Below are 24138 nucleotides of genomic sequence, written 5' to 3'. Positions count from 1 at the left end.
TGTCCAGAACACCGAAGGGTCTAAGTACTATCTTGTGTTTGCGTTTTGAAGGGATCAGTCTGGCTGCGGCGGGCACAGAGGACAGCCTGAGAGCAGCAAGGACAGCATTTCGAAGGCGAGGCCGCCTAGCAACCACAAAGCGTCGTCCGAGGGTTGACAGCGCTGCCCTGGGGAAGGCCATCCAGGCCCCGCCCCACCCCATCCAGGCCCCGCCCCACCCGGTTCCTCAAAGGAGCCAGTAGGCAGCGTCGTCCCGAGAAGTGGGGCGGACAGAGGCTGCTTATTGGTCGGTTCTCCGGAAGCGATAGGATTCCGAATCTGGCCCAAAGTCGTGCGGCCGCCGGCTGCGTGTGGGTGCGCGGCGGCGCGTGGCGTCCGGGGGGAGGGTCGGGGCTGACCCGCGGGGCGCGGGTGTGCTCGCTTCACGCTGGACCGAGGTCCCCTCGCGCTGAGCCTCAGTTTCCTCCTTTTGCAGTAGCGGAGCATGCCCCGCGTGGGGCACCTCAGGCCCTACCGCGGAGCCCCACTGCCGGCCAGAGGGGTGCCTCAGCTACTGGGACGGGACGGAGGGGGCTCGGGGATCCCCACAGCCCTAGGCCCCGGTGCGTGACTGACCCTCACGTTGCCAGATTCCCCAGCGCAGGCCAGGATGTTCGTCCTGGTGGAGATGGTGGACACTGTGCGGATACCCCCGTGGCAGTTTGAGAGGAAGCTCAACGACTCCATTGCCGAGGAGCTGAATAAGAAGTTGGCCAACAAGGTACTGGGAAAGTTGGCCCCTCAGGATCGCAGGAAAGCCGTGGCACGGGAGGGCCCAGCACTGCCCACCCGCATGGTGCAGGCCTGGCCTTGGTCATGCCAAGCCTTGGCCTTGGGCGAGTAGCTTATCTCAGAACTCGGTTTCCTCACCTGTATGTGGTAATCATTATCCCACGAGGATGTTGGAGGGAATCAAAAGGGAAACAGGGTTTGAGAAAGGCCTTTGTAACTGCGCGGTGCTAGACTCCACACTTCCAAATTGCTTTGCAATCTTAAGTAAGCATTTATCCACTCTGAGCCTCCGTTTCCATTTGTAAAATAGAAATAATAATTGCTGTCCAACCAGGCCTTGTTTTTGCAAGGATGGACGGTCAGGAGGTTTATCCATTCATTCCTACGGGAAAAAATGCGTGTGCACCTTCCGTGTGCCAGGCCTGTGTGCCTTGGCGCGCGATCGCCAGAGGTCTTCCACTGCGTCCTCTGCAGTAACCCTCCCTCCTCAGTTGTTCCAAGCATCTCTTTTTCCTTCTTAGCACTGCACTTACTGTACTCTATTTTCTTACGGGTTTCCTGGGTTACTGTTTTTCTCTTTCCCTCTCCAAGAGGGCAGGGACCTTTGCCCGTATTAGGTAAAGCCAGGCACAGAGGAGCTGTCCCATAATGGTCTGTTGATCGAATGAATAACAGAAGGTTCTACCCTGTAGTGTGGTGGGAAAAGCAGATAGGAATGAGAGGCTCCAGTTGAGTGTGATTGACAAATTGAGGTAAAGGCTTTGGAGGACAGGCGTTCGCAAGCCTGTGGAAGAAAGGAACTTCACCTACGAGAGGGGCGTATTTTGGGGCTGGGAGGAGCTAGCTAGGGTGTTTGTTTTTTTATAGTGGGAGGGGCTGGGCAGAGAGAAGGGCTGTGCAGACAGAGGACACGGCATTTGCAAAGGCCCTGTGGCCTTGGGAGAGAATATTGCACCTTCGTGGCCTAGCGGAGCCTGGTGTGGCCTGGCAGGCTGTCAGGGTGGCAGGGGCCAGGCCGCGCAAAGGACCTGCTCATGGGGTGTTGGTCTGCATCCTCAGAACAGCAGGAGGCGATAGGTGGGGAGGACCCAGGGAGGGGAAGATTGGCCTGCTTTACACGGGAGGCAAGTCCCTTCCATAGAGGCGGAGCTTACAGAAGTGGGTGTGCAGACCTGGGCGGTTGGTGGTGGTGGAGAGACTCACAGAGTCCTTGGTAGGTGGCTTCTGGTCATTTTGTGATGTAGAAAGTGAGGGAGTCTGAGGGGATGATGTGTGACCATCATGGAAGGAGAAGGTGCGCAAAGTCCCAGAAAGGAAAGTAGTACCTTTGTGGCCTGGGTCCTTCAGTGACCTGGTGAGATAAGTCTTTCTGTGTTTGAATCATTGAGTCATTTGAGAGGCAGCCTCACAGAGAGGTCCGTGGTCCGGCAAAGGGCACAGAGCTTGTGCTGGACTTCGCCTCGCCGCAGTGAGGTCTGGCCAGGACTCTTGAGTTCTCGGAGCTTCTTGCTAACCCTTGAACAGTCCTACAAGGTTTCTAATTAGGAGGCGATGACACCGGTGGCAGATTAGCAGGCACCAAGCAAGCAGCCAGTTTTTTGGAGCACCATGGGGTCGGGGTGGGGCAGGGATAGTCTCTGCCCAGCCCCAGGACTGTGGCCATGTGTCACCCTGCCAGCCTCAGTCCCTGTGGCCATGCCTGTGTGTCTGAGACTTTGTGAGCAGAACAGAGATTATTTATGGTTCTGATGTTCACTGAGCTGTGAGCTCTAGTGTAGGAAGGTGTTGGTTCAACCAGAGGTTCCCCTACCACTGATTCCTGTTAGCAATGGCAGTGATCTTTCATTGATTATTATTATTGCTAGCACGTGAGCCAGGCACAGGGCGAGCAGCTTCCCATCCATCCATTCTCTCTTTCGGTTTAACAGCCCTGCAACCTGGTATGTCCATTTTTGCAGATGGGGAAACTGAGACTCAGAGAGGCAACCTTAGAGGCCACACAGTGAGTGGCAGAGCTGGCACTGTAACCTGGGTCTGCCTTGTCATCAAAGGCCCTGTTCTTTCCAGCGCTCTACCTTTTCTGAGGTTCTTCAGCTGTGGTGCCTGTAGCCAGTGCACCAACTCACTTCCTGCAGTGAAGCGGGTGATCATCCCTGCCCTGGAGTGGGAGGTCTCAAGAGACACAGCCTAGGAGCCGGGCCTTGGAGTCACCGTGTGTGTGTGTGTGTGTGTGTGTGTGTGTGTACACTGATGCACGTAGGTCGTGTACAACGTGGGACTCTGCATCTGTCTGTTCGACATCACCAAGCTGGAGGACTCCTATGTGTTCCCCGGGGATGGCGCTTCGCACACTAAAGGTGAGTACCCTTTCCTCCTGGGGCATTGGATTTTTGAGGCTCAGTTTTCAGTGGTGAGAGTCCTGGTCTGGGGCTTGGGAGACCGGGGGCCTAGTCCTGACTCTGCCAGGAATTGACTGGGTGACGATGGGCAGAATCTTCTCTCTAGGCCTCAGTTTCCTCATCTATAAGAAATGGAAGGTAGCTCTGGTCTGGTAGCTCAGTTGGTTGGAGCGTGATCCTGATATGCCAAGGTTGTGGGTTCAGTCCCCGGTCAGGGCACATAGAGGAATCAACCAGTGAATGCATAAATTAAGTGGAACAACAAATCGATTTCTCTCTATCTCTCTCCCTCCCACACTTCCTCTTGCTCTCTAAAATCAAAAAATAAAAATTAAAAAAAAAGAAAAAAAATGGGAGGCGGACAAGGCCTCTCCAGCCCTGAGACTGTGGCCCTGTGCCTGTGCCCGCTTTAGTCTCGGCTGCTCCTGAGCCAGGCTCTGTGCCTGGCCCTCAGGCTGGTCCGGAGGGGACAGGGGCGCGGGGAGGGAGCAGGCTACACAGCTTAAGACACTTGGAGAGGTTAAAAGAGTGGAGAGCAGAGGGGAGCGCAGCTGCCCCTCCTGAGGGAAGGCTGGGTGGGGATGTGGGATTTTGAGGGGCACTAGGACACAATGGTTAATAGTGTGGCCTCTGGGTTCAGATCTCACCTCTGCCACTTCTTCCCTGTATACCCTGAGCAGAATATGTAACCTCCCTGTGCCTTGTTTCCTCACCTGTAAAATGCATTTAACAGTAGTTTTGATATTACAGGACAGTTGTGAGGATTACTGGGTTAGTACACGCAAAGCTCTTCGGACAGGACCTTGGTACACAGTGAGTGCTGAGCGCTCATCCATTTGAACTTTTTTTCTGAATCTGTGGGTCAGCTAGGTGGTTTCCCCCGGACCGGCTTGGCCGGGGCTGGATGGTGGAGGGTGGCCTCACGTGTCTGGTGGTTGGCAGGCTGGTTGGTGGTGGGGTGGGGGTTTCGGTTGGAATGGCTCATCTCTGGTCTCTGTGTCTGACCTTTCGGTAGGCTAGACCTGGCCTGAGAGCCCCTGCTTATATCCCATTGGCCAAAGTAGCTCACGTGGCCAAAGGCAGCTACGGAGCCGAGAAGTAAGCTCCACCTCGCCCAGCTGTCACTTGGCAAAGAGGTGTGCACTAGGGATGGGAGGGCAGGCCACCAGACCTGGGGGGAAGGAGGGACACGAAGAGGAAGGGTCACCTTGGAAGAGCTCTCCGGGAGGGAGTGCGCCACCCTTCACTCTCCTGCCTGGACCCAGCCAAATCACAAGTGAGGGGCAAGGGGGCCACTGAGGCGGTTCAGGGCTAGTGAGAGCCTGGGTGCAAGACCTGCCCTGTCTTGGGGGGTGGGGCCTGCGACGACTTCAGCCAGGAACCAGGTGATTCGCACACAGGCCTGCGCTGGAGGAGCCCTGCCCTAGCCCGTGTTGCTCGGCCTCGTGGCACAGGCGCAGGGATTTCAGAACATTCCATGCGGCTGCCTGGTGTCCATGTCCAGGGATCTCGCGGGCGGCGCCGTGCTCTGCTGTTTGGAGGGACTAGGAGCAGCCTCATTAGCAGGAAAAGAAGCCAGTGCCGTGAGGGCCTCCGCCTACAGAGACGGGGTTGCCGAGATGAGCCCAGTCTCTGCCTTTGGGTGGGGCCCTTGGTTGTCCAGGGGACAAGTAATGAGAAGCACCAGAACCTCAAGGGAAACTGGGAGAAAAAAGTTAAATTTAAAAAAACCCTGTCCCTTCACTTGGTCATTTCTGCCATTGCCACTGGGTGTAAGATTTCCCTTGGTTTTCCTCGTCCCCCTCCAATCACCTGGTCGCCCGTTTTCTTGGGACCCAGGGGTGAGGAGCAGAGCACTGGGTTTGGCCCCTCACAGACCTAGATTTGAATTCTGGCTCTGGCTCCCCGGGCAGGGACCTTGGGCAAGTAAGTCCACCTCTCTCAGCCTCGGTTTCCTCACCTGTGAAAGGGGGTTACCACCGGCAGCCGTAAAGCTCCTCGTGGCCCGCTGAGTGCTGGGCAGGGTGGATCGTTGGTCTGTGGCGGGGGTCGGTCGCCCTGCGTCTGTGCTCAGCCCCCCAGCCGGCCTCCTTCCCCCATGCCCCTCGCTCCCAGGGCTGTGGCCAGAATGTGCCGAGGGAGGGCTCAGCACCACGGCTCCCCCTTTGCTTTGAAGGTTCATTTGCCAGTTGTTTCTGTTCCTTCCATTTCTGCTCCTGCCCAGGCCAGTCGCTTCTCCTCTCTAAGACTTGGGTTCCACATCTGGAAAAACGGTGCAATAATAGCAGCACTGATAGTGCCCATCGCCAACAATGAGTGTGAGGAATAAATGGGAAAAACCATGTGAGGCCTCTGGCACCGAGGAAGTGCTCACACGATGGCAGCCATTGTCATTTGTGGCCGTGGCCAATGGACAGCTTTCTGTCTTGTCACTTAGGGGATTTTTGCTCGGCACCAGCGCCGTGTCTCCCTGGGAACCCTGGCCACCCTGGGAAGCCAGGTCGGCCTGCTGCGACGCCCCGCCCGGGCGGACTGGGGCCTGCTCCGAGCTCCCAGCAGCCTGTTGTCTTCAGGCCTGCCACTTGCGTTGTCCTGTTTATTCGAAGTTGTGATAAAATATATATATGACATAAAAATTCGTTGCTTTAACCACTTTTAAGTGCGATTCCGTGACATTAAGGACACCTGTATTGCTGTGCAGCCGTCCCCACCCAGCTCCAGAGCTTTGTTGTCATCGCAGACAGAAACTGCCCACTAAACGACTCCTCGCACTCCCCGCCACCAGCAGCCTCCACCCTGCTTCCTGTCTCCGTGCGTGTGGCTCCTGGGGGCCTCACAAGCACGGAGTCCTGTGACATTTGTCCTTTGTAGAAACTCAGCCATTCTGAGGCAGCCCTGCCTCTCCTGAACAAATTTTACCCAAGGCCACGACTAAGAACAGGTCTTCCTCTTCTTAGTGGTCCTTCCGACCTCCTTTTTGACTTTCTGGACTTCCCATCTGCACGCTAAACATTCCAGAACTCTATGCAGCGCCCAGCACAGCACGATCCCGGCTGGCCCTCCAGCTGGTCTGTGGCCTCCTTTTTGCTTTTTAACTGAGACCCAATGTACATACCATAGTTTACCCTCTTAAAGTATACAATTCAGTGACTTTTAGTATATGCACAGGGCTGCGCCACCATAGCCACTAATTCCAGAACATTCTCAGTATCCCAAAAGAAACCGTGTACTCATTAGCAGTTACTCATTTAGTTCACTTAGCCCCTGGCAATCACTAATCGGCCTCTGTCTCTGGATTTGCCTATTCTGGACACTTCTTTTTTTAAAATATTTTTAAAATTTAGTTTTAGACAGAGGGGAAGGGAAGGAGAAGGGGGGCGGGAAAGAAGCATCAGTGTGTGGTTGCCTCTCGCACACTCCCTACTGGGGATCAAACCAGTGACCCTTTCGTTCGCAGGCCAGCACTCAAACCACTGAGCCACACCAGCTGGGGCTATTCTGGACAATTCGTAGAGGTAGAATCACACACAGTGGCCTTTTTATGAGTGGTTTCTGTGACATAGCATGATGTCCTCGAGGGTCATCCACATTGGAGTGCGTGCCGGCTCTTCACTCCTTTGAGGCGGAATACTGCCCCACTGCACAGATAGACTGTTGTGTTGACCAGTCACCTGTTGGCCTGCTGGGTGGCTCACCATGTGCTTTTGGATGTGATGTGATTGCTCCAGACTCGGGCGCCGCGGGCACAGGATCCTGTTATCCTGCCCCGCCTTCCCCGTAAGTCCAGTGCCTGAACTGGCCTGATGCAGACTTGGTAGGGGCTCTGTGGGGACTTATTAAACTGAACTGATGCTGTGTCATATGGGGGACAGGGTTTTTCCATCCTGTGGGTGGGTGACCCTTGGCTGCCCTCGTCTGCTTGCTCCCTGTGAGGTCGGATGAGGACGTGTCATCTTCATGATGGCTTAGATGGCTCTCCTCTCCCCTCAACTCCCTGCCCAGTGGAATCACGAGGAGGCAGCCTGGCAGGGAGCTGGGGGCCACGTGGGCTTTGCTGTCCCTTGGCAGACCAGGCAGCTCAGGGTGCTGGTGGCAGGAGCCTGTGTTTGGGGAGTGAACCTGTCTGAGGAAGGCAGTTTCAGCCCCGTGGCCCTGTCTGGTGGTCCAGAAAGACTCGGAGTCGCCCCATAGCAGAACAGGGCAGAAGAGCTGTGTGACTGTCAGCAGGCTACACAGCCTCTCTGCGCAGTAGCAGCATGACCGCTGACACTATTGGATTGAGAGTCACTCGGTGACCAGCAGGGGGCAGCCTCATAGTTACTCTCTAGCCCTGGCGGTATTCAGGCCAGTGGTGGATGCCCCCGCCCCCGCCCCACCCCTGCCCACCTTCTCCTTCAGTGCTGTAAGCAAGGGGCGGGGGAAGCAAGGTGATGACTTCCACCAGGCCCTGGGGTCGAAGTCTGATGTGGGCAGAGACCTCACCTGGTATTCTCGGTGGGGTCCAGCGAATGGGGGCCACCTAGGCAGAACGCAGGAACCCACAGAAGCATTTTTTCTAGGTGGTCAGCTCTGTCCCCCTACTGTCGGGGCATGTTTAGCATTCCGTTCCAGGTCAGAGCTATGCCCAGGGCAAACTGCACCCGCCAGTGGGAGCCTTTGCCAGGCACCGCCGCCCTTTTTAGAATTCAAGGGGGACAGCCTGGAGGGAGGTTGGAAGTGACTTTGGGGTCATCGATGGCCCAGAATATGGGCTCAGGTGTGACTTATCTGATGGATTTGGGAGTCAGCCCTCGGTGCCAGGGTGTTGCTTCTGGCCTCTTACGAGGGCTAAGCTGTGGCCTTGCAGAGGATGGCCTGAAGGTCCCTCTGGCTCAGCTGACAGCTCTGGGCCCACAGAGGGACTGGGCGAAGACTGCCAGGCGGGCTCCTGGAGCACCACGGGGCCTCTGCGTCCGTGCGCTGGTGACTGAGGGCCGACCTGGCGGAAGCACCTGTTCCTCACCCCTGCTCATCCCTGGCGTGCTTGCTCCCTTTGCAGTCCATTTCCGTTACGTGGTGTTCCATCCGTTCCTGGACGAGATTCTCATCGGGAAGATCAAAGGCTGCAGCCCCGAGGGAGTGCACGGTAATGGCGGCCCGACCCCTCAGACGAGACCTGGGAGCACAGTGGGGCCAGTAGCTGGGGCCCCGCCCGGGCCAGCCGGCCTCCCTTTACCTTCTGTGCTGGGCCATGTGGCTGGATGCAGGTGGCGGGGGAGTCAGATACAGAAGCAGAATCTCCCCACGGTGCCAGAAAAGCTTGGGAGCGAGAATGCCCAGCCTCTGCCTGCGTTCCTGTAACAGGAGGACCTCAGCCGGCTGTGAGGCTGCACCATGAGGCCGAGCTGGTCGAGGGCACTCAGGTCTTCAGCACCCACTGGTCCACGTTGTGTGCGGTGGCCACCTTAGGTTTTGGGTGGCTGCTCAGGGTGTGTGAGTGACACAGGCAGAGGCCCATGTGGGACTCCAGGTTGGGGAGGGGCCCAGATTTCCATGGTGATATCTGCCCCATAGGCAGCACATGGTAAGGGGCTTGCCTCTTGAGCATCCAGACCCCTCATTGTTGAACTGTCCACTGTGAGTCCCTGTCTCATCCTGTCACTTTTTTCCAGTCTCTCTAGGGTTCTTCGATGACATTCTCATCCCCCCAGAATCACTGCAGCAGCCAGCCAAGTTGTATCCTCCCAAGGTTAAGGTGCGTCAGAGGAGCGCGGGCCTCTCTAAAGTCTCGTCCTCACCCCTCAGGGTGGCTCAGGGCCCTGGGATACGATGCCGCTGGCCTCTGTGCCCTCCCTGCCTGTGCTTCTGTGCGCCCCACGCTCACCATGGTGTCCACGTGCCTGTCCACTGTCTGGGCTGTCAGGCCCGGTTGTCTGTAGGGTGTGCACTGTAGGCAGGGTACTGTTCACTCGCGGTTCACTTTGCTTTGGGCGTCACTAGAGGGCAGTGTGGCTCCTCAGTGTGGGCTCTGTAGGGCGACCAGGGGCTACCCTGCTGGTTCGGCAGACAGCTCTGACTGGGCCTGTGCCCGGCCAGGGCCAAGGTCTGTATGTGAGGCCAGAATTTGTCAGAAAACCTGACCCAGCCCTGCTGGCCCTCTTGCCAGCTCTGGGCCCTCAGGCATGTGACCTTCCGTCCTACCACCAACCCCTTGGAAACTGGGGAGTCCTTGCGCTGCATGGTCAGTGTCGCAAGGTGCAGGAGGGAAGCGATGTGGAACCGCAGCATGCACAGAAGCAGGCCCGCCTTAGCCAACGTGGGAGGGCGCTTTCCGTGTTTTTCCTCCTCACCGCACCCCTGCAGGCCTTGCCACAGGCCCTGTTTTACACATGGGAACCCTGAGGCACTGAGAGGTTCGGCCTGACCCCAAGTCACAGCTGGCAGGTGGTGGAGCTGATTCTGCACTTGGCAGTTGGCCTCTGAGAGGACCCACAGGCTGAGTCACACCCAGCAGGGAGGGGACCCCAGGCAGCAACGGGCATGGTCATTTCCCTCTTGAGAGGTGAACGTGAGCTCTGCTCTTGAGCCTCCTTCCTTCTTTCGTGACCCAAGGAAGCCTGTGGGTGCTCAGCAGGGTCCATGTTCCCAGCCTGCTCCTTTCTGTGGGGCCTGCACCTGGCCCAGCCTCACCACTGGCACATAGGCCTGCTTTCCCAGTGCCTTCCCAGCCAAAGGGAGGGTGGGTGCTGGGGGAGGAACCCCCAACCCTCAGGAGCTCCGCCCCGGCCTGATTGACGCCTTGACCGGGCCCACCCAGCGACGAGGCCGAGCAGATGTGGGTGTGGGAGTATGAGACGGAGGAAGGAGCGCACGACCTGTACATGGACATCGGCGAGGAGATCCGCTTCCGGGTGGTGGATGAGAGCTTTGTGGACACGTCCCCCACCGGGCCCCGTTCGGCCGAGGCCGCCTCTGCCAGTGAGGAGCTGCCGAAGAAGGAGGCCCCGTACACGCTCGTGGTGAGATGTCCTGATGTGCTGCCAAAACCCAGGGGACTATGTGGTGACAGAACCCAGCTGCTGAGTAGTGGGGGAGCCCCTTCCGTGTGGTAACTTTGGTCCTGCTCTAGAACCCTCTCCCCCAGCAGGTCGGGGTGCAGGTCCCTGCGTGGTGCTGGGCAGCCACTTCTCTCCGGGGGGCCTTGGCGCCAGAAGGCCTGGGCAGTAACCCTTGTGGTGAGGCGACTAAGTGGTCAGGAGCCAGAGTCCCAAGAGCAAGGGCAGGGCTTCAGGGAGGGTGACCCTCAGGGCTCCTCCCCCGCCAGGTCTGAGTTGGGTTTGGTTTGCCTTTTATTTTCATGAACTCACACAGTGACACATGACAAAAGTGGGGTTTCAGAGGCCTCCTAGTAGGGCTTCTGATGTAACGTGGGCCCCAGGTTAGTCCCTTCGGGGGCAGCTGTCTCTGCCAGAAATCCCAGTGGCCCAGGGCATCCCCTCCACAGGTATGTGGCGCCTGCGCCTTTCCGGCAGGAAGACGACAGGTGGCTCGGGAGAGCATGCTCGCGACCCACCTGCTGGTGCCCGGGTTTGGACAGGCCTGGGGACAAGGGAGGGGACCTGACCCCAAGGCCCAGAGGCCGGGGGCCATGTCCTCAGTAAACCAGCACTTTCCTTAGAGGCCTCAGGAGAAGCTGGGGCAGGAGAGGGGCGTCTGGCTGGGTGCTCACATGTGCCAGCTCGGTGCGCCGGGCCTGCTCAGAGCCCTGAACAAAGGGCTCCTTTTGCCCCCTGTCCCAGTTGGCTCACTCCCAGATGGGGGATGAAATGCCTGTTCTCTCTCCTCCTGGCAGGGATCCATTAGTGAGCCGGGCCTGGGCCTTCTCTCCTGGTGGACTAACAGCTAGCCCTGGGGCTTGGCGGTGGGCCGGCCCACATCCGCAGACCCCAGCCCAGCCCTGTGGAAGGGCCTGAGGACAGCAGCGGCCTCACGCGTGCCCAGGACCGGAGTGTGTGCCGTGAGGAGATGCAGGGCGGGGCCAGGAGTGCCCTGCCACCTTGTCCCCTCCCCTGCCGCCCTGGCCTTGCTCTTCTTCCCGGAAGCCCTGCTCTCAGTGACAGCAAAGACACTTAATAAACAATGGTGGCCATCGTGGAGGAGTCACCCATGTCCCTGGCTGTTGCCATGACCAAAGGTCACTGAATTGCCACAGATCAGACAGGATGCCCTTCTGGTTTTCAAATCACTTGCAGAGATGGCCCCCTGCAAATAGCAGAACTTGGGGGCTGGGAGATCGAGGCTGCCCCAGGCCAGGCTTTGGGCTGGGTTAGCTTGCTGGCTCCCTAAGGGAATACAGGGAGTGAGAGGCTGGCCTGGGCTGGCTGCCTTGGGCCATGGGAGCTGCCAGTGCTGAGACTGAGGGTTAAGGGACAGGCACCTTTTCACCAGCGTGTAGAAGGTGGAAGCTGTGGGCTTTGCTAGTCCAAGGTAAGGACAAGTGACCAGCTGTGTCATTCCCTCCCCACCCCCCAGTAACACAAGGAAGCGTGGGGACAGCTGTCAACTCTGACTACAGCCACATCAGAACACCCTGTGGGTCTGCCACAGACCCCCAGATCTGGGCACAAGGGCAAGCACCCCATTGTTAATTCAAAAGAATGGCTTTACACGGCTCCTCTTGCCCTATCACTCAGTTCTGCCGGGACTGGGATGCCAGTTTTGTAGTTGGGTCTTGTCTCAGTGAAGGGGCCCCCTGCCCTGGCCTTTTTGGCCCATGCCCGGCACCGAGCTCGGAGATGTGGGTAGTGCCAGTGGGCGTGGCTCCAGAAGGAGCAGCTGTGGATCAGTGCCGGCCACTGCCTCGCGCGGAGGTGGACTAGCTCTGACCTTGGACAGGGAGGCCTGTGTGGAAGACCGGGGCTGTGCCCACTCGAGTTAGGAGGACTGGATGCCCAGAGGAAGGCCAGGCAGCGGTAGAGGAATGTGGGCGCGGCAGCACCAGGGCCTGGTTTTAGCAGCACGGGATGGGAAGGCCTTCCCCTGGGGCCCGGCCCCGGGCCCACCCTAGAATGGAGGGCAGGGGCTGCTGCCCTGCAGACAGAAGTGGGTTAACGCAGGGCGGAGAGGCGGGGAGTCTGCCAGCTCACGTCTCCGCTGCAGTGTTGGGTCCGGCTGTGGCGTGGTTATCAAGGGCCTCACCAACTTTGGTGAAAAGAGTCCCCTGAACCCTGGAGCTGATAATAGAGACAACACCACTCACACGGGAGCAGTCGCTGAATGTGGATTCTTATTTTCCTTGCAAGACCAAAAGGTTCTTTAAAATCCTTCAGCCACCAGTGAAATGATCAAACAGGAGGAAAACTTTAGATGGGAGTCTTGTCATCAAAAATAAATAGAGTTGGTTCAGTATCCCAACCAAACAGGAAGGCAGATTAACAACCCTCCAACCATGGGTCACTCCGCGGGCTAAGGGAGGGGAGGGCAGGAGACCTGGCCACACCGTCTCAGTGCAGGAAGCCACAGCTGGATCGGATCAGGTGTGGTCTGGTGACAGGCTGAGCTGCACTAGTGCCGCCAGAGCTGAGTCCAGGAGCAGGGCGGGCCGTGGTGGCAGAACGGGATGTCACTGCTGCTGCAGCTCCTTCATTCTGTTGAGAGCGCTGCCGGCACGGAACCACTCGATCTGGGTCTCATTGAAGGTGTGGTTCAGGAGGATGGTCTCCTGGGTCCCATTGGGGTGCTTGATGACGCATTTCAGGGGCTGCAAGAGAGGAGTCAGGTGTGGGCGGGGTGGCTCTTAGGAACATGGCCTTGGGTTCTGCTGGAGGGTCAGGAAGGCAGGTCCCGTTCTGTGGCCTTGGGGGCGGGCAGTAAGACCTGAACAGCAGATCTGAGGCCAAGTGCATCCTGCGGGGCACAGGCATGGGCCACTGGCCCCTCCGTGCCAAGCCTGGGCTAGTGGGCACACAGGAGGCAGGCCTGAGCTGGCTCTGCCCCATCTCTGGGCAGGCGCTTCCCTCCTCCTCTGGGGGCTGCCTAGAGAATTTTAAGGCCCTTCCAGCTGAAACCAAGACTCATGGGAAGAGGTACAGGTGGGACCAGGCATAGAAAGGGAAGCCAGGTGGCTGTCCCCTGTACTCCCCCCTCAGGAAAACCCTTGGGGAGAGGGGATGGCTAGCCTGCCCGCCTTCCCTGGCGCTCTGACCTTGCCAGGGGCAAAGTCCTTCAGGCCCTGGATGGTGAGCTTGTCCACAGGGTGAATCTTGTTGTAGTCAGCTGGGTCGGCGAAGGTGAGGGGCAGCAGGCCCTGCTTCTTCAGGTTCGTTTCTGGAAGGCAGAGGACACGTTCAGCCCACAGTGAGCAGGACCCCATCCCCTCCTCTGCAGGAACCTCACCAGGCCAGACAGCTTCCTTTTCTAGGTTCAGTTAGGGCTCTGGAGACACCCTAGTCCTACCACCAGGGATAGAGCCGGGGTGGCGGCCCCAAGGCCCAGGCCGGCTGCACTCCCAGCGATGTGCTGCCGCTTGTGGGCCCTACACCAGTGTGCGAGGGTGCTGTGCCTCTGTGAGGCCTCCCTGATGGATGTTCACCAGCAGGAAAAAACCCTTGGACCACGTGCCCTGGATTGCCACTGTTTAGGTCCACAAGTTTAGAAGAGAGATCGGTGCCTACCAGAGATGGGAAGCTATGGGCGTCAGACTCAACCTGCGTCTGAAGGGGCAGAGGCTGGTGGGTGTGGAACCAAGAGCTGTGTGCACGGCCTGGGAACCAGGCACATGGCCCTGGCACAACTCAGCCACCGGCACGCTGGGTGACCCTGCGCTGCCAGTGAGGGGAGCGGATGGGGCTGGGCTGGGGCTCAGCTCACCGTGGATCCTGGCGAAGCTCTTGGTGATGATGGCCCGGCCCCCAAGGTGGCGGGGCTCCAGCGCTGCATGCTCCCGGCTGGAGCCCTCGCCGTAGTTCTCATCTCCAATCACCGCCCACTGGATGCCATGTTTCTGTCAGGCGTGGGAGGGGTGAGGCATGAGGGAGGAGGGCTGTGCCCTGGGCTTCCTCAGGTTCACAGGACAAGGGGTTGCAGAGTCCCCTCCTCACCTGCTCCCCAAGGGCAGGCGAAGGCAGAGGTGAATCAGGCCCAAACTAGGCCCTGAGCAGAGGCGGTGAGACATGGGCCCTGTCTGTCGTGGGCAAGGGAAGGTACAGCCCACCCATCGGTGCTCAGCAGAGAGGCTGGCTGGGGTGGAGGGCCACAGGGTGGGAGCAGATCCCAGAACAGTGGGTATACAGCAGAGGTGACACACACAGGACTGCTCCATGGCACCAGACATCGCTCAAGTGCAGGGCTCTTGGGTGGAGAGCACCCCTTCCCTGGACCACCCACTCTGCCTCACCCAGCCACCAGGAGGTGCCAGAGGACCCAACCCCTATCCCTACTGAGTCTGACCCACCTTGTAGTAACGGGCAGTGTCAGGGACAGGACCAAACTCCTGGGTGACAGCATTGCGCACGGAGTTGGCCTTGCCGTTTTCAATGTTGATGGCACCAATGAGCAGGTTGTTGGAAATGTTGTCCAGGTGCCCACGGAACTTGAGCCAGGGGCCAGCAGCTGAGATGTGGTCAGTGGTACACTTCCCTTTGACCTTGGATGGGTGGGCAGGGAGGACAGAGGTTAGGGCGTGGCCCTTGACTGGTAGACAAGGGGAGAGGCCCTCTGGAGGCTGGCAACAGGCCAGTGGCCAGGACCGAGGAGGGGTGACAAGATAAGCAAGTGCAAAATACACAGTCTATAGTCCTGGCGTTGTCACCTCTGGCCAACAGGACTCAGGCAAAGCCATCTCCCCCACTAAATAAAGGCCACAGGAGTGAGAGCTCCAGGGAGGACCCTCAAGGATGAGACAGGGCGGACAGATGAGTCTGCTCGCTCCCCCTTCAGGCCTCAGCCCCCAGTGAGTGATGCCTGGGCTGGAAGGCCAGTTACAGGCTTCATGCTGGACACAGAGGAGTGAGGGGGTGTGTCTGGGTCCTGGCAGACAATCAATCAGTTTTGTTTATCATGTGGGCTTAGTATTGATGATGTCACTGCTTGGAGACCCCTTAGTCAACAGCACAAATTCATGTCCAACATGGATCTGAGCCTTCTGACCACATCACAAAGGCTTGTGTCAGCTCAGCTCCCAAACCCAGGCCACTCCACTAGTGCCCAACGGCGGGAACAGAGTGATCCACGGCTTCTGGGGCCTGTCTGGTCAAGCCCGAGGGGTGGGAACCTGCTGTGCAGGGTCAAACGTGCCTTTCTTGCCATTCTCGTGGTGCATTCACTGCCCACACCCGCTGGAGGTGGCACTTACTAGTCGCAGCCAGATGGCTGAGAGCCCCAGACAGCAGCGGGCATGGGGCAGTGAAGAAGGGGACACTGGGCTGCGACTCCTCTGCAGCCAAACCTCCCTTCCCGCCCCGCACCTTAACCTGCCCAGCTCCTTCCCAGGTGCCCAGAGAAGAGCACGTGGTCTCAGGCCCTCCCTGGTGATCTGGGAAGGGGACCCTGACAGGCGGGGGCCATTCTCCGATGTCCCCACGTTGCTGACCTTGATGAGGATTTGCAGATCCTCCAGGTCTTTGCCATCCCATTTGTCAAAAGGCTCAAGAAGCTGCAAGCGCTGGCTGGTGGGGCTCACGTCTACTCGCTGCCCACTGCTATCCTTGGGAGGGTGCTGGTACGTGTCCTGCCCAGGGTCGAACTCCTGCAGGGAGACAGAGACATGTTGCGTATGCGATCCTCAGTCCCCTCTCACACAGAAGGCAAGCTCCCTGTGCCCGGGGTGAATATAGCTGCTTCCTTCTCACAAAGTGTCATCCATGCCTGCCCAAGACAGACAGGGCCGATACACCCAGATGTTGGGAAGCAGGTGTCCTGGCCACGCGGCCCTGGGCAGTGGCCCGAGGCACCCAGGCCGAGGCAGGCCTGCAGCGCTGCGAACAGAAGGCGCAGTGCCTGCTCACCGCGCGGGGCAGCTCATCCGCATCTGGAGCCTCCAGCTTGAACTTCTTGCCGTCCTTGCCTGTCAGGAAGTCAGTCTCTGGGTTAAACTTGAGGGTGCCAGCGATGGCTAGGGCTGTGACAATCTGAAATGGAGGTGGCCAGTTTGTTGGTTAGCATCGAACCCCACTCCCATGCTCCAACCCCAGCCAAAGCCTAGATCAAAACTGAGAGTGTAGCCCTGGAAATTTCCAAGTTCTCTACAGAGGCTGGAGCTGGTCTGCAGAGGACTCATTAACTGCTGGCAACTGGGCCTCGCCCATGCCCTGCTGGGGCCTGGGCCTCAGTGTCCCCACAGGGCAGGGCCAGCACTGCTGGGCACACTCTCCTCTCCTGTAAGAGTGCCACCCTGGACTGGGAGAGGCCCTGGCACAGAAATGCTACTGTGATGGAAACGTCCCTACACGGGTAGCACACCGGAAACATGTAAGTCCACTCCGTCATTTTTAGCAAACAAAGGTATTTCTGAAACGTTAAAAAGAATCAAGTCAAGACTGGCTGTGTGCTGACAACGGCTGAGGCTGAACCCCAAGTGCCTGGGGCCCCGGACTAACTCCATGGTCATCACAAGGCCTCCACCCTGCTCAGAGACAGTGCCAGGGCTTTCCGCGCATACCACGTAATCCTGATAGGATCCTGGGGCACAGAAAGGAGTGTGACATGGTCAAGCCCATGTGGCTGGGTAGAGGCAGGGCTGGCGTTTGTCTTGGGTGCTGATTCCCAAGCTCCTGTTTGTGATCATGACTGTACTAAACTAGCACCTCCGGCTGCCGGGACATGTCGGGCCCAGGCAGGGGGCATGCAGGGCGCACAGTGCTTGGTGCTGGCAAGGCCAGTGGCTCCTGGTTTCTGCTCCCATAACCCCTTGCCCCGCAATGCCAACCCTCCCAGAGCAGGCCCGTGGGTCAGACGCCCTTGCCCCAAGCCCCATCTGCCCCTACCTCCCGACTGGCGGGGGCAGGGCCCCCAAAGGCAGTCCCAGGCTAAGGCGTGGCTAGGCTGTCTCACCTCTGGGGACGTGACAAAGGCATGGGTCTCAGGGTTTGCGTCGTTGCGACCCGTGAAGTTCCTGTTGTAGGAGGTCACGATTGTGTTCTTCTCCCCCTTCTTGATGTCCTTTCTGCCAGATCAGAGAACAGGGTTAGGGATGTCTGGCCTTGTTACCCGGGCTGTTCTGCCTAGCTCTTAGAGGAGGGGTAATGGGAAGACCCGAGATGGGCCTCCACGTGGGACTAACAGAGAGAACCGGAAGGAACCCTGTGGGTCACTGAGGTTGCCCTGAGACCTTGCGTAAGACAGACGCAGAGCCTAGACCGAGGCCCCACTGTGCGGACCTGGGCCACCACTCCCTTCGCACGGCCCTGTGAGAGCCCCTGCTGTGCCCATTAGGAAGCCTCCCTGCCTTCCTCCCACCAGCTGAGGCTTCAGCCAGGCGGCCACTCAGTCCCACTGCAGGGCTCTTCTGCTTCACTTCCGGCCCAACTTTCCAGGGCTGCCTAAAGCTCGAGTTTCTTCCCTCTGCCCCAATAATGTCTCCCTTCAATATCTGGGGCTCCATGCTCGAGGGCCTGTTCCACGAAAGATGTGCCTCTCACCTGTCCCACTGGCCAATGCATGGGCCACAGGCATTGGCCAGGACGATGCCGCCCACATCCCTCAGGACCTGTGCCTGCAGGGGAGAAAGGAGACAGGGAGCTGTCAGGCAGGGGAGGGAGGTTCAGCCACGCGAGGGATGAAGAGCTGTACTGGAAGCCTGGGGCAGCGGCAGGGCCCTGAACGAGCCCTGGCTGACAAGGCCATGGCTCATCCTGTCCGGAAGCCACATCACTCAGCAGGCGGGAGCCAGGGGTAGGGGCACATGGGCACTCACATAGCCGTCCCGCTCAATGGTGGCACGGATCTGCTCAGAGCCTGGTGTGATGGTGAACTGGGACTTGCACTTGAGTCCATGCGCCAGTGCCTGCTTGGCCACAGCTGCCGAACGCCCCATGTCCTCATAGCTGGAGTTGGTGCAGCTGCCGATCAGACCTGGTGCATTGTCGGGGGCGGGGGGGGGGGCAGGAGTCAGAAGGAGAGAGTGACCAGAGGTTTCCACCTGACCTCAGACTATCCAGACCTGGCCAAGTGTTCACCCTCTGTGCTGGGTCAGGGGACATTCTTAACAGAGATAAGTCAGAAGCAACCTAACTGTCCAACAGTAAAAATAGGCTACGCATGACCCAGCCATTCAGGGAAGACGGTGTGGCCGCTGAACACGCCATTACTCTTACACTAACAGAATCTGGGTGTGTGCACACATCAGCGGGCTCACTAAAACATGGACAGACCACCGCTGGGTGAGGGCTTACGGGAGATGCCAATATTCTTCTTTTAGACTTTCTAGAATTCTATGGCTTTTTTTTTTATTGGTTTGTATTCAGGAGAAAAAGTTCTTTTTAAAAAGTCTACCATAGTTATTAAAAACGCCAATAATGACTGGATGATATCATGCTATCTATACATATCAAGACAGACTCTTATCAATTCAACTGTGTATGTTCTAATTATTAAACCACCAAACATTTTATTTGCTTCTGACTACATCACAAAGGCTTGTGTCAGCTCAGCTCCCAAACCCAGGCCACTCCACTAGTGCCCAACGGCGGGAACAGAGTGATCGACGGCTTCTGGGACCCGTCTGGTCAAGCCCGAGGGGTGGGAACCTGCTGGGCAGGGTCACGTGCCTTTCTTGCCATTCTCGTGCATTAAGGAGCGTGAACACATTGCAGAGCACTTTGTGCCACACACTGCGGGAGCTCCTCTCACGTACTAAACCGTCATTCCTCCCAAGAACCTCAGTGGGTACGTACGACGATCACCCCCCTTTTACAGACAAGGAACCAGGACACAGGGAGGTGAAGTTACTTGTTCATGGTCACCCGCCTGTGAAGTGGCAGAGGCAGACTGGGACCCAGGCCACCTGGCTCCAGGGCCCATGCTCTTCACAGCCACACTGAACTGTGTGCTGCAACAACGGCAGGGGTTGGTGAGGCCGACACAGTGTGTTATGTGGAGTGAGCGAGACCGGGCATCCTGGGTTACATGCTGAAATGGCTGTACGACAGAAGGCTCACCTCCCTACGTGCGTGTGCACAGAAACAGCACACCTTTCCAAGGGCCCCTACAGCTGGTTCTGGGCGAGGCTGAGATTAGGGGTGTTTCACAATGACTGTATTTCTTTTATACCAAGGAAAAGTCATTCTTTAAAAGGCCATAAAGAAAACCCAATCTCCGAAGGTGCCCGGTACACTGAGGAAGCAGCCCGTGGTGAGCACAGGCGAGGGCCTACAGCCCTGGACAGGCCCACTGGCCCCGAGGCCCACGAACCCGATAGAGCGCAAGGTGCTCACCCACTCTGATGTCCACAGGCCACCCTTCCTTCTCTGCCACAGTGCCCACGTCTGCCACAGGGTGCGCCAGGTCGGGGGTGAAAGGCCCGTTGATGTGCGGCTTCAGCTGGAGAGAGGAAGTCGTGAGAAGCAGGAAGATGGGGGAGAGAACAGATCTTGGGGCGTGGGCAGCCTCTCTCCTTCGGAGGTGGCCTGGCTCCTGCTCCCAAGTCCCTATGGTGGGCCTGGGAGGCCAACTACTGTTCTCAGGTTCAAGAGTCACCCCAGGCACAGCTCCTGGGACCCTTGCAGCCCTGCCAGGTTCACATTTATCTCCGGTCTGCAGGTGAAGGGCTGAGGCGCCTTACTCAGGTCGCACGGGTAGGAGATGGCAGAGGCACGGGACAGGTGATGGCAGTCGGCTTCCGAAGTCCGTCACCTCCCACACCGCGGTGCTTTTGGAATCTTGTAACAAAACGAACTTAAGACCAGATGCTTTACGTGTGATAACACTTAACAAACATGAAGCACTTGGCAAGGTGCCTGGCACCCAGGAAGCACTCAGTGTTAACAACTGGTATTACATGAAAGAGCTCATCCAATGCCCATGACCGCCTTCGGTTTTACATGGGACGGACCGAGGTCCGCAGAGGTTGACTAACTTGCCCAGGGTCACAGGCTGAAGCGGCAGAGCAGGATTTGAACTCCTGCAGGCTGGCTTCAGGGCCGAGAACCTTAACCATTCTCTTGTGCTGCTTCCTGCCTGTCCTCTGAAATCTGACACTGAAATAAACTCTGGGATGTAATCTTGGCTTTTGCTCAAGCTGAGGTGGGGCAAACTGAACCAGTTTCTGACTCACCGGCCACAGTCCCCTCTGCCCCGCGATGGCCACGCAGCCCTCCTGCAGCCCTCCCACCGCACCACAGCCGGAGCAGGCAGCAGGGGCGCTGGCGCCCCAGGGGCCCAAGAGCCCTGCTGCCGTGCAGGCCAGAGCCCGCCCTGACCTTCCCCAGGGCACACCAGATGGGGCCTGCACTCCCCACCCTCAGAAACTCCTCGGACCCAATTCCCTTCCTCACCTCGGTGAGGTTAATTTCAATCAGTTGGTCATAATGGCACCCAGGGTCAGGTACCAAGTGATCCTTGAATTCCTCAGCTAGGTTGGCAATGTCTGAAATCAACAAGGAAGGGAGACTGAAGCACACGAAATAAATATTGGTTACAATATCTTATCCATCCATCCATCCATCCATCCACCCACCCAACCACCCATCCGAGCCATAGTTACCCTGCACCTGACAAACAGCAGGCCCTAGGCACTGACGGCAAACAAAGAAACAAAACAAACAGCACAGGACACGATCCTGACCTCGTGGAGCTACAGCCTAGTGAAGGAGCTATCAGTGAGCCAGAAGTGACAATATGATAGGACAGGTACACGGGGACACACAGGAGAAGCACTGAGTGAGGTTCAGAGTCAGGGAGGGCTTCCTGGAGGAGGTGAGAAACGCTGAGTTTTGAAGATGTTATTCAGCGACACAGAGGAGGAAACGGCCTTCCAGGAAGGACTCCCGTGCTCAGAGCTTGGAAAGAAACTGACGGGCTCTCCCCACAGCCGCCTGGCCTCGGGTTCCCTCAATCACCCTCACTCACCTCCCTGCGGAGGCTCTGATGACCCCTCCTGAGAGCCCCATTTCCATCTTGAGCTTCAAAGAAGCCAAGCTAGAACCTCAGGGAAGTTGTGAGGGAGGCTGGGAAAGTGGTTCTTGCTCCAAATGTATTTCATCCTCCCCTTGGTTAGGGCAAGAATTATTAACAGAAGCAGATCCATGTCAGTTCCAGGGCTTCCTGTAGGGAGCACCAGGGACCAGGCCAAGAAGATTGGACAGCCACCCTCCCAGGTGAAACTAAATTCCAGTCCTGAGGCAGGGATTTCTCACACTTGGATGCCAGGCCCTTCGAAAAGCTGGTGAGAACTAAAGACACGATTCTGAAACAGTAATGTACACATAACTTTCATATTCATAGTCCCCCGAAGCCAGTCTGGACACGAGGTTTAGGACCCCTCCCCCAAAGGGAAAGGTGCTATAGCTGACGACTTTGTCCCCTACCCGACCCGTCACTGCCCCTGCCGGCTCACCTGCCCGGCCTGTCTTGCTCAGGTACTTCTTCATCCTGTGGTTGTAAGGAAACACTGAAGTCGTGGCCCCGATTTCTGCGCCCATGTTGCAGATTGTCGCCATGCCTGCAGAGGAACAGGGCCCACAGGGCTGGCTGAGCAGCTGGTGTGGGCCCCGCACACCTGCTGGACGCGCTCGCCATCTTCCCACCAGGGAGCAGGCATCACTTCTTCCCTCGCTCACACGGCCACCTAGTGGCAGTGGGCAGACTCCTCCCTGTGGCCCAGGTGCAGGCCGGGGTCAGTAGGGAGAGGCCACGGGGGCCAGAGCACGGTGTTCTAACGCTCCGCGTGGCCGCTGTGGGGAGCGAGAACACGAGAGTCGACCCTACAGGCTGATCTCTAGCCCTGGATGGGTTGCCCTGCTCAGTGCAGTGGCCTGCCGTCCTTGAGGGGCCTTGATCCCCGCCGTTTAATGACAGACCTGGACTAACCATCTTCCCTCTGCCTCTGACTGTCCACCCCGAGCCCCCAGATGGACTGGACAGATTCTCAGGGCCAGTCACTGCTTCTACAGCGCAACTCCGGGCCCCACCGGGCCCCACGCAGGCCGAGGGCCCCGTCGCGGGGCGCCCCCCTCACCGGTGCAGGAGATGGAGTCTACGCCAGGCCCGTGGTACTCCACAATGGCGCCCGTGCCGCCTTTCACTGTGAGGATGCCCGCCACCTTTAAGATCACGTCTTTGGGTGAGGTCCAACCAGAGAGCGAGCCTGTCAGCTTCACACCGATCACCTGGGCAGGTGGGGCAAGAGAACACTTAACAGGCCTGTGTGCCAAGCAGGAACCCACCTGGCTGGATTTCCCGTCCTGCTTACTTCTCCCTGCCTCCCTCCCCAAAGGGCGTGAGGCTGACCTATTCTCGCATCCCTTTCGGGTTCCACATCTCCCATCCATCCCCATCAACCACCCCAACGCGGCCACCTGGGAGGGAGCCCTTCCCTGCCCCTTACCTTGGGACACTTCAGCTCCCAGGGGATCCCAGCCATGACGTCCACTGCATCAGCACCTCCAACTCCAATGCAGATGCCCCCCAAGCCACCACCATTGGGGGTATGGGAATCAGTGCCAATAAGGAGAACCCCAGGGTATGCATAGTTTTCCAGTATGATCTAGAAAAGAATACAAGATCTTAAGCTTTAAAAGCCTTCGGCAGAGAATGAAGGTAGGGTCCAAAAGGGGTCTGCAAAACTGTCCCCTGCCGACAACGGGCCACTCCCAGAGGCCCCTCCAGTGGGGCCCCTCCAGCAGGGCCCAGAAGGGCCAGAGACGGGAGACAGGTGGCCTGGGTTCATGAATGGCTCTGGCAGTCCCTCGCTAAATGACTTGGGCTTGTAAACTGCCTCCCTGCACCTCAGTTTCCTCATTTGCTTGCACAGAATGGGAGCACCCCCACCCTCTCAGCACCAGGACTGTGGTGAGACCATATAAATAAACTGGGATATAAGAAAGTATCCTGCGACAGGCCCACAGACCAGCATGACCGCGGAGAGGCACCCCGATGGCAGCCCCGCTCACAGGGTGGACGGGTGGAGTGTGTCCGTCTGGCTTCTCATCGGGGCAGACAGCTCTTTCGGGCCCTGGCGCCCGCCCCCACAGGGAAGCTCCGGGGCCCGAAGGGAGCGCAGGCTGTGGGCTGGTCCACTGCTGAGCCGACCTGCAGACAGTGTCTTGCCCACCCCGAGCCTGGCGGTGGCTCTGGAGTGAAGTGGCTTCTCGAGGGAAAATGGTAACAGGTCTCACCCCCTTGCTCCTGGCACGGTGTTCCCTCTTTCAACACTTCTCCTTGCTGGGAAGGTGCTGGCAGTGAGCACTTCCCCCAGAACGCCTGCTGGTGGCGCAGGGTCAGCCATCGCACACAGCCCAGAGGCAGCGGACGCTCCCAGGGCTGTCGGCAAGCCCAGCCAGGGTCTACGAGCCGCGTCTGAGTTCTGGCCCCGCCACCCACAAGGAGCTGTGGGCCCTGAGGCAGGTCATTTCACCTCTCCGAGCCTCAGTTTCCTCATGTACAGAAGAGGCAGACAGTAGAGCTCACCACACTGGATCACAGAGATGACTCAGGGAGATCACATGTATTAAGCTGTAATGGTGCCTGGGAGTGTGTTATTTTTATTTATTATTTTGCAGCAAGATCCTTTATCTGAGTTTCTGCTGCTTGTCTGTTGGACAGAATCACTCCCCTACGCACACACAGGGATGCTGGGCAGGGCATATGAGATCAGAGACGTGAAGGCTCTATGAATTGGCGGCACCGACTGAATGGTAGGCAGGCTCCCTGCCCCGTCACAGAAGCTCCAGGGCCTCTGCCCCGGGCCGGGCCCCTGCCCTGCAGCCTCGGCAAGGCACGAGGGGTCTTCCCCTTGGGCATGCAGAAAGTAGAGGATCTGGTTCCTTCCCCGCAG

At 58.2% G+C, this 24138-nt stretch overlaps 2 protein-coding genes across 3 annotated transcripts in view; one reads left to right on the top strand and one right to left on the bottom strand.

Annotated features, from left to right (window-relative positions):
- The first annotated feature begins 314 nt into the window (after positions 1–314).
- On the top strand, positions 315–11371 carry POLR3H (RNA polymerase III subunit H). Of its 2 annotated transcripts, none has more exons than XM_054582452.1 (7): positions 315–354; positions 476–760; positions 3032–3128; positions 8209–8295; positions 8822–8885; positions 9967–10168; positions 11002–11371. In XM_054582452.1, exons 2-7 carry the CDS (start codon positions 650–652, stop codon positions 11053–11055), a joined length of 615 nt encoding a protein of 204 aa, XP_054438427.1. In that variant the 5' UTR covers positions 315–354; positions 476–649; the 3' UTR covers positions 11056–11371. The 2 variants fall into 2 exon arrangements, with proteins under 2 accessions (XP_054438427.1, XP_054438428.1); XM_054582453.1 differs by having other exon boundaries at positions 330–354; positions 630–760.
- Positions 11372–12414: 1043 nt separating this feature from the next.
- The window catches only part of ACO2 (aconitase 2), a 40625-nt gene continuing 28901 nt past the window's right edge, over positions 12415–24138 (bottom strand). The window contains exons 5-18 of the mRNA XM_054582447.1: positions 22690–22848; positions 22321–22471; positions 21700–21804; positions 20639–20730; positions 19580–19685; positions 18061–18218; positions 17786–17859; positions 17199–17310; positions 16154–16276; positions 15739–15894; positions 14602–14793; positions 14019–14151; positions 13354–13475; positions 12415–12909 (exon numbers count right to left, since the gene is read on the bottom strand). Coding sequence (XP_054438422.1) covers positions 12772–12909; positions 13354–13475; positions 14019–14151; positions 14602–14793; positions 15739–15894; positions 16154–16276; positions 17199–17310; positions 17786–17859; positions 18061–18218; positions 19580–19685; positions 20639–20730; positions 21700–21804; positions 22321–22471; positions 22690–22848 — 1821 coding nt within the window. The 3' untranslated portion in view covers positions 12415–12771. The remainder of the gene's footprint in view (positions 12910–13353; positions 13476–14018; positions 14152–14601; positions 14794–15738; positions 15895–16153; positions 16277–17198; positions 17311–17785; positions 17860–18060; positions 18219–19579; positions 19686–20638; positions 20731–21699; positions 21805–22320; positions 22472–22689; positions 22849–24138) is intronic.

This window comes from Pteronotus mesoamericanus, unplaced genomic scaffold (assembly GCF_021234165.1).
Source record: "Pteronotus mesoamericanus isolate MK-2021 breed Mesoamerican mustached bat unplaced genomic scaffold, CSHL_Meso_final contig_702, whole genome shotgun sequence".
Taxonomy (NCBI): Eukaryota; Metazoa; Chordata; class Mammalia; order Chiroptera; family Mormoopidae; genus Pteronotus; species Pteronotus mesoamericanus.
This window is presented reverse-complemented; position numbering and strand designations above follow the sequence as displayed.